Source organism: Morone saxatilis, unplaced genomic scaffold (genome assembly GCF_004916995.1).
Source record: "Morone saxatilis isolate NCDOM2014 unplaced genomic scaffold, NCSU_SB_2.0 Contig21, whole genome shotgun sequence".
Lineage (NCBI taxonomy): Eukaryota > Metazoa > Chordata > Actinopteri > Moronidae > Morone > Morone saxatilis.
Window position 1 is genome coordinate 21,064,120 of NW_023339774.1, and position 9,328 is coordinate 21,073,447.

Genomic DNA, 9,328 nt, shown 5'->3' on the forward strand with positions numbered 1-9,328 from the left:
GTGATTAATCATGTTTTCCATATAACTCATGAATAATTCATCGACCACAGTGTCACATCCTTTGATTAGCAGGGTTTCTGCAGGTTTGACCTTTTTACAACCATTATGAATGCAGTTTCAGACCTTTATAGGGGCCATACTGGCAACGACATACAAAGGATGTGAAGGAAAATGGGTTGAGTTTTGTCGTTTTGACAGCGTGATCAATGCATGTTTTATTCCCAAAAACACATTTAATCCAATCAATTCTTAAGACCTATCGAAATCATATTTTAGACATTTTAAGGCCTCAAAATTCAGATAATTGGATTCTAGACCCGGCGGACATTAACACAGATGAAAGGAACATTTTGACTGCTAATAAGAACATTTTATGAACAAATTATGAATAAAATCAGCTAAAATTAGATCTCAGAACATGATGATATCCTCCTTGTTGATTAAAACGATCATACAGGTACGTTTAATTGTTTAATTCATAAATTAATCTTGGGGTTTTGAAGTTCGGATTTGTTTTCCACCTTTAAATACCTTCAGAAAAAGCGAGCACTCGACTTAGATGTGGTCTGTTTTTAAAAACCCAGCACTGAGCGGCTGTGAAATGAACCCGGCATGGTGTATTATGTGTCTTTGAAAAAAGCAGAAACTGGACAGAAGAGTGAGAATAAAAGAGGAGGAGCCTGCAGATGGTTGAGAACAGGATTCGGAGGTAAGATAGACAGATAGGAGGGCCCTTCCTGAGTTGAGCTTGCTTTGCTGTGTGGGGCTGTTCTCTCCTTCCTCCACTCCCAAGACTATGGACTAAACCTACACAGAAAAAGTCTCTTTAGAAGCATTAAAGCTACATTGAAGGTAAGAAAACTGCTTTTTTTCCTTGTATGTTTTCTCTCAGTTTTCATTCAGCCATTTCCCCTTTCCTCTCATTTGCTTTGCACACACACACAGGCTGCAGGGTGAAGTTATGTGTGTGCAGCTGGGTGTGAGGTAGTAACTCAGTATCTGAGAAAATAAAACCCCACACAAGAAAAAGGCTTATTTTTAGACAAGCTTTAAAACCTGCAACCTGCAACCTGTGTCTCTTTCTCTCAGCTGGAAGTTTTAGAAGAAATGGTCACTTAAGAGGTTTTTAGACTTTAAGAGACTTTTTTGTTTTTTTTAAGCACAGTAAACATCATCAAAGAGCTCTAAACTGCCTGGTATGCAACCGGTCCTTTCAGGCCCCTGCATGTGAAAAGACAAGATAAAGCACTGATAGTGTCTCTCTCTCTCCCCCCTGTGTGCTGTGCTGGATTCTTTTGTGCTGAAGTAAAAGAGGCTCTGAGTTTTATAACTTTACCTTCATCTGAGCCAAGATTAATATCCAGTTCCAGATCAGAGTCACACAATGCTTAACACTGAGCTCATTTCTTAACGGGATTACAGCTGTTCTTCCTCCTGCCAGCAACAGAGGCATTTGAGTATTGATTGTGTTAACTTTAAGTTGTTAACCCAACCTCTGGGTGTAACTGAGAGTTCCTCCTTTTTTCTGTCGACCTCCAGAAAGTCACACTACGTGCTATAAAACCACCCCTCTTGATTTCACATTTAGAGTCTCATTTTGCAGACTAAACTTGAAGAATGTGAATCATTTGCATGAAGATGCATGAACTTTAGTGTTTAATTAAGTCAGAGTTGCAGGAAAAAAAAAACAAATAATGTAATTGAAGGAGATTTTGCGTATATGATGCATGCAAAAGCTGCTACAAAGCTCTCCCTTGTGTGCACCTCCACACAGGTGGAATGTTCCTGAATGGATCGCACTTCCTTCTTTCTGCACAAACGTTTCCAGAGTATTTTTCACTTGATTTGAATATTTTGCTGGAGGGAAAATCAATGTGGTGGGGAGGGAAGGGGGAGGTCTGTGCCTGGAAAGCCGTGTTATGTAAGCGTGGAAGTCTATGAAGCAGCAATAAACTGATCAGATTAAGGTGTAAGATAACAAAAAAAACAAAGGTGTGATGAGAAGATAAAACAGAGGGATGTGATATCAGAGATGTTATTAAAACACAGTTTACCCAGAATCCTCTCATCGTTTCCATCACCGCTGTCATAAATCTGAAGCTATTTTCTTTTTGCTTCATTGGCGTTACTTCCTTAATTCTAGTTATTTTACTCCTCTTGCTGCAACACTGTTGGTCTTTACCGTCAGACGAGAGGAAATAGCCGCCACACCGGCAACTATTTCTCACACTCTTCCTCTCTTAGACCCCCCCAGTAGCTCCAACCTACGTGCTGATGTATGTGAAGTCGGCCTCGTACCGCGCTGCAAGTGACAGCATGACATAGCAGTTTAACATCTGTCTGTGGTTACGAGTACCAGCCTCGCTAAGCGTGGGTGGTACTGGTGTTGAGAAATTAATGATTTGATAACAAGAGAGGAAGGAAAGTTTTTCTTTTCCTGTTTGGCAGCTGAGTCTTTTTATGGCATTAAAAATAAAGATGCAGGTTGTTGAATTGTGACAGTATTTATACATTAACACTGGTACTACAGCAGAATAATGTTGTAGCATTATAAAGTTGAGAGACTTCCAAGAGACAAAACTGTAAAGAAATAACATTAAATGAATGTAGTAGAGGGTGAAATATGACTTTATAGTGTGGTAAAGCTCCATAAACACCTAAAGTTTTCTGCCTCTACTGGTGCACAGAGGAATCACTGCTATAATTATATAAAAAACACAATATTCATATCAAAATACTACAAAATTTCACATGAAAATGCTTAAATTAGGAGATTATTGAAATGTAATTTACGTAAGATATGAGCTAAACTGTGATGTGCGAGATAGTAAGCAGAGGTAAAATGAATGGTTCTAAAACACTGCAAAAAGACAGATTAATATAATATATATAATATATGAGTAATAATTGAGGAATTTTAGGGGCAAGTATTAAAACATTTTTTCTTGACACTCAAAGATTGTTTGAAAGTTTGTTTTCAGTGGCGCAGATTATAAAATTTCAATTAAAATATGGATTGAAGTATTTAAGCTGTAGATTTTAACTAGACTGCGACAGTTACTTCAGCTAACGTTATAGCCTCACCAGCAAACGAAGCAGGCTTAACGACATAACTGCCCTTTTCATTTAGACTGTAACATGCTATAAAAGTTAGAATTTATAACAGTATTTGAATCCAACAAAACTGGTAAAAAAAAAAAATTAATTTAACCTTAAAGTTTGAAACTCAACTGTTGGTAAATTAATCTGCGACACTTCAAAGGCAATTTAATAAACATGGAACAAACTTTCAGCGATCTTCGAGTGTCGTGTCCTTTTTTTTTTTTTTTGGATCCACAAACTGAATTCTTACGAGAGCCCGGTGGAAAAATTTTTTTGATGATTTTTTTTAATAAAATATAATTAATTATACTTAATTTTAACTGTTACTGTTCAAGTAAAACTGTGGTAAACAGTAGTCAATTCACTGGAGAGTGAATCTGAATTAAAAGTACAACAAATAGTGACAACCCTGGTTTTAAATATGTTTTTATACTTCTACAGGAATGTTTAAAATCTTATATTAATCTCTCAGATTTTTTGCAGTTTTTTTAACCATTCATTTTACCTCTGCTTACTTAACATCATAATTTAGCTCGTAACTAATCACAAATGTTTAAGGTTTAAGGTTACACTGTGGCTGACAATCTCTGTACAGAAGTTAAACTAGACTGCAACAGTAATTTAAGCTAACATTATAGCCTGGCTACTGTTCGAAATCACATACAAACATACTGCAACACTCAATGACAACATAATATACAGTTGAAATGACCTACGAGCTCAATTTGACGTCGTACACAGCCAAAGACTCTATGATCATTTACGAAGCAGGCTTAATATCATAACTTGCCTTCTCACTTAGACTGTAGTGTGCTATAAAAGTTAGGATTTATTACAGGATATATTCCATGTACAATTTTAATTCTAAAGGAATCAACAAAACTAGTAAAAAAAAAATGTTTAAGTTAGAGCTCAAGTAGCTGTTAAGGTCACACTTTATGGCTGACGGTAGAAGAAATCAGAAGTTAAAGAAGTTAAAAGATAACATCTTCTAGCAAGTTATTTATGGTTGATTTCAGTACACATTAAAGTGCATATTTATACTACGATATAGTCTAGCTACTGCATACTATGTGCTAGATTTAGTATGTGGTTTCGAATAGACCTCAGACTAACTTTAGCTAACGTTATAGTCTAGGTACCTAACGAAGTCGGCTGCCTCATTTAGACTGTAATGTGCTATAAAGGTTATAATTTATTACAGGATTTATTCCATACGACATGTAAATCCTAAAGGAATCCAACAGAACTGGTAAAACAACTTAACTTGAAGGTGACATGGGGTTTAAAAGCAGAGATGTGAAATAGTTTGGCTGTGGAAGCGGTTTGCTCAGTTAGCAGAGGGCAGAGGTTAACCATAAAGATAGAAACATCTCTTTTCTAAGAATGTGTCTGTGCTCTGCTATATTTCTCTTTCTGATTTACACTTTATATTCAGGAACAATCTGCAGTGTAATATAAATATAATTAAACAAAAGCTACTGCTGCCACGGTCACTCTGTGATCTTCGTGTTATTGAGGATGGATTTAATTTTCTGTTTCACTGTACAGTGACGTGAGGAACAAACTGTTTGAATGAATCTAAATGAAGAACCCTGATTTGTTTTGGTTGTCTGAAGGTGAAATGTTGAGTTGGCTCTTTGAGGAGAGCGCTGATGAGGGGTCAGCCCTTCCCACATTAGGGTTAGGGTTAGGGTTAAAAAGGAAATGTGGGAACATAGGCAGATGAGACCACTGTATCCAACATAATTAGACATTTTGGTCATGAAAATTTAATATTATGAAATGTTTTCTTTATTTGAACTTGTGGAACTGTAACGTTATATTATGATTTGTCATGTCGCTTTAATGTCTTGTAAGCCGCTATGGGCTGAGCACCATCAACACGTAAATGCATTAAAGTTAAACTCACTTGAAGTAAGGTTAGAATAAGAATAAAATAAACTATGATAACTGGCAGTGAAAGAAATCTCAAGTTGTTCGTAATAAAGGTGACATCTTAAAGTTATTTATTGTTGATTTCATTACACATTACAAATATTTAAGCTATAGATTTAGACTCTTCACGTTTAGACTATAATGGGCTATAAAAGTTTAATTAAGATTAAATTAAGACTAAGATGGAGGCAGAGGTACCTTAAGTTTATTTCCTATAAGGTTTAACTAACTCTGAGCATTTCTTTAAGTATTTAAAACCAACATAAGGAGAAAGAGAACATCTTAAGGAAACCTTAATTCAGATCTTTTTGTGCAACCGGCCCTGCGTACTACATTTCCCATAAGCCCAAGCACACAGATAATATTGTTCTTATATACAATATAGAAAATATTGATTATAGCTGGTTTCTCTCTCTCTCTCTGCAGATGAGTGACCAGGACAGCAGCGCCTCGGCGTCTCAAACAGAGGAGGAGTTGGAGGGAGAGATGGATGAAGAGATGGATGAAGAGATGGACGAAGAGGCAGAGGGCGAGGGAGAAAAAGATGACAAACACAGGGCCAGTCCAGTCCCCAGTCTGTCCAGCTTCTCCTCGTCTCTGCGCGCCGTCATACGCATCAAGCAGAAGTACCAGGCCATAAAGAAGCGGCGCCAGGAGCTGGCCCTGGGCCTGGCAGGAGCCGGGACCCTCACAGGGGCCCCGGCTCGAACCAGCCCCAAAATCTTCACCTTCGATGGAGTCACCCCCTTCGCCTTCTCCTCCCTGTCGTCCTCCGTCCCTCAGAAGAAGAAGAGGAGGAGGAGGAAACGGGTGCTGTATCCCAACGGAGGAGGCTGCAGGGCCCCGCCGAAGCAGGAGCGCAGCCGAGCCAAGTACTGCCTCTACCTGCTCTTCGCCATCGTCTTCATCCAGGTGAAATACAATTAGCATAATTAGCATTAATAATCACTTTAGTGGACAATATTTCAGCAACTGTTTGGCCAGGTTGGACAATATTGGAGTGTTTTTTGGGGGTTAGTGAGGATGCTGAATCCATTTGTGACACACAATGGCGGTTTAAACCAGAAGTGGCCATATTTCAACTCACACATGCTACTAAAAGGTACATTTATTATATTGCTCAAACCCACAAGTGTTTATAGCAACTGTCTGTTAACAGGAAAAGAAACCAAAATGAACCCAGCCCGAATGGACTAACCCAACCCTAGTGAGGAATTTGTATTGTGACTGTGAGGGATGAAATATAGACTCAACTGTCTACGTGCTCGGTCATGTTAGTGTTCATTCAGACTATTAATAAAAATATATTGTTGTCATTCAGGCCTCAGATCATTAACTAGTCTTCAGTAAGAGTCTCGGCTCATTTACAGATCATTTATGCCTCATGGTTTCCTAATCCGGCTGTTGTCTGTCGTTTGTTATTTCCAGTTTGCTAATGTCAGCAGCTGAGCGGAAAATAAACTTGGACAACAAAGACACCATCGGTACAGATTACAAAGACAGTTTGCATTAGTAAACAAATGGACTGGGAAATGTAAAAAAGTTAGGAATGTGACACTGAAAATGCTGCTTATCATATTTGAGACTGTTGCCTCAAATCTTTATTAGGAATAACCCCTTGAGATGTTTTTTTTTAATGTGTGAGTTGTTCACACAGGAACCCTCAACTGTGTGTCTGTTGATGTCCTAGAAAACTTGGACATTTAGAGACTAGTTTTCCAGTCATGGATTAAAATGACCAAATGTCCTGCAAATAATCTGTGTTGTTCTGGGAAGTTTTTAATTGTATTTTAGTGTAAAGCGGATCAAAACGCAGTAAAACGTATCAATAGTAAGCAGCCTACAGCAGCCGGTAAATTATATGAGCGTTTGTGAGCAAGTGCTGTCCTGGAAAAGGTCCTGGGAAGGTCATGGAACAAAGTCGGAGCCCTGTTCTCTCACATTGTACAAAGAATATGAATGAGCTGCTCACATCAGGAAAAAAGACCCAAAACAACTGATGCAGCAGCTCCAAGAACTATGAAGATACTGGAAAAACACGTTCAGTTTTATTGACCTCTACTTGTTTTCTTTCCAGGTGTACAACGCCATCGAGAACCTGGACGACCACGTTCTCAGATACGACCTGGAGGGGCTGGAGAAGACGCTGAGGAGAGAGGTGTTCGGGCAGCAGGGAGCTGTGGAGGGTCTGCTGTCCCACCTGAAGGACTACCTGTCCACCTACGTCCACAACAAGCCCCTGGTGGTGTCCCTGCACGGCCCCAGCGGCGTGGGAAAGAGCCACCTGGGGCGCCTCCTGGCCGGACACTTCCGCTCCGTGGTGGGCGAGACGCTGGTGCTGCAGTACTACGTCCTCCACCACTGTCCCCAGGAGGCCGACGCCCTGCAGTGCGCCCGCAACCTCTCCGCTATCATCTCGGAGATGGTGGAACGCGCAGAGGAGGAGGAGAAGATCCCGCTCTTCATCTTCGACGAGGCCGAGCACATGCACAACGAGATCCTGGACGCGCTGAAGCAACTGGTGGCGTCCAAACAGTCCAACGAGTACCTGAACGCCATCTACCTGTTCCTGAGCAACCTGGGTCACGCACACATCACCAAACATATGCTACACAACTCCTCAAGTATTTCAGCATCAGGTCGCCATAGTAACCTGGTAAAAGAGCTGACTCCGATATTACGCAACACCCTGGAGAAGTTTCACCTCCTGTGGACAGAGGCAGACATCTTACCTCTGAGCCTCTTGGAGAAAGGTCACGTGATGGAGTGCTTCCTGGACGAAATGACTCGAGAGGGCTTCTACCCGGATCATACTAACATAGAGCGCCTCGCGGGGGAGATTGAGTATTACCCCGCGGTAGGGGGGCATGAATATTCCCAGACTGGCTGCAAGCAAGTGGTGGCCAAAGTCAATCTGCTGTGAAATCCTCTGCAGGAAATGTTTGGATGTTTCACATTCTTCTAAAAAAAAAAACATGAAGAAAGAGTGCGTGAGGAGCAAACGAGGGTTAAAGGTTACGAAACTTGAATGACACAACTCAGAGTCAGACCACGCTTTCAAGAGCTGTTTTGAAAGAGTGAAGAAAGACAGAAGGAACGCTGAAGACATTCGGCTCTGTCGTGGGAAATGGCGTGAATCCTGTGAAGAGGTCTGAAAACGCCCCCTCCCATCCCGGTCCACAAACAGTCCTTAAAGGGTCAGTTCACCTAAATTATGACACAAACATGCAGATAGTTTTAGATTTTGAGGTATCGGCCTGCATGCAAACACAATGGAGGTGCCAGTAAGTTAGTTTATGGTGTACAAGAGACTAAATGACGACCATGTGCAAGAGGCAGCTCTGTTATCTCCGTTAGCAGATAGTTGGTGAAAATATCAATATGAGGACTGAATTTAATACATTTACTCTTTGTCAGATGACAGATGAGACCAGAATTTGTTTGGATTTTGGTGAAACTGGATCATATTTAGTGGAGAAAATATTTCCTGGTTTTCCCCCTGATGTCGTCCTCCGACTCCCAGTAAATTTCAGATCTTCCTGATGGGAATATAGCTTTACATTTACTTGCTAAAGTAACCGATAACAGCCAAGTGTTAACTGAGCCCAGTTCCGTTGTCTGCTCGCCACCAGCATCCTGTGGTCGCAGCATTAAACAAACATATTCAAGGTCCTTTGTGGATGAATTTTCATGACTTCATTGGTCATCTGACCTTTTCCTGAAGCCCAAGTTTACATTATTTGGTTTTAAGTGAATAATCTCAACTTCAGACTTCATCCCCGTCAGGTTGAAGTGTAATAACTTTGGTGAATGCTTAAAGGTGGTGTAAACAATTCCTGAAAAATCCAACACCTTGACAGATACCATGATTTAGTGCAAGCAACAACATAGCACGTAATGCAACCAACATCAGCTGTTGTGGGTTTGCAAAGTGTTGCTGCTGCACAGTTAATGTGCAGAGAGGACGGGACGGTTTCCCAGCAGCTCCAGACAGCGAGACTCACGGCTCTCCTGCTGTTGAAGCTAACATCACAACAACAACAGCATATCTTGGCAAACTGTCCGTGTTCAAGTGATTAAATGTTACCTGATACACCCCGGCTGGAATAACAAGTATTGTGTGGCCGGGAAAGCACAAGAAAATACAGGTTTTAAATCTAAAAGTTGGGTTTTAGTTATTGGACCATTAAAAGAGGTCAACAAACCATAAATTTACTAAAAATTAAGGCTAAAATTAAAACTAGGCTAACAGAACGAGGTGTCGGATCAAACCAATAAATACACACAG

The 9,328-nt window shown here is 40.4% G+C and overlaps 1 protein-coding gene across 2 annotated transcripts in view; it reads left to right on the forward strand.

The window, feature by feature from the left end:
• The first annotated feature begins 715 nt into the window (after nucleotides 1-715).
• Nucleotides 716-9,328, forward strand: part of tor4aa (torsin family 4, member Aa) — a 14,932-nt gene continuing 6,319 nt past the window's right edge. Inside the window, exons 1-3 of one of the 2 annotated variants that reach the window (XR_004796930.1) lie at nucleotides 716-852; nucleotides 5,467-5,952; nucleotides 7,118-8,237. Coding sequence is in view for 1 of the 2 variants with exons in the window: in XM_035667862.1 (XP_035523755.1) it covers nucleotides 5,467-5,952; nucleotides 7,118-7,963 (1,332 nt within the window). In the remaining variant the exon portion in view is untranslated. Of the gene's footprint in view, nucleotides 853-5,466; nucleotides 5,953-7,117; nucleotides 9,323-9,328 lie in introns of those variants that run through there. The other variant, XM_035667862.1, reaches the window with a different exon arrangement.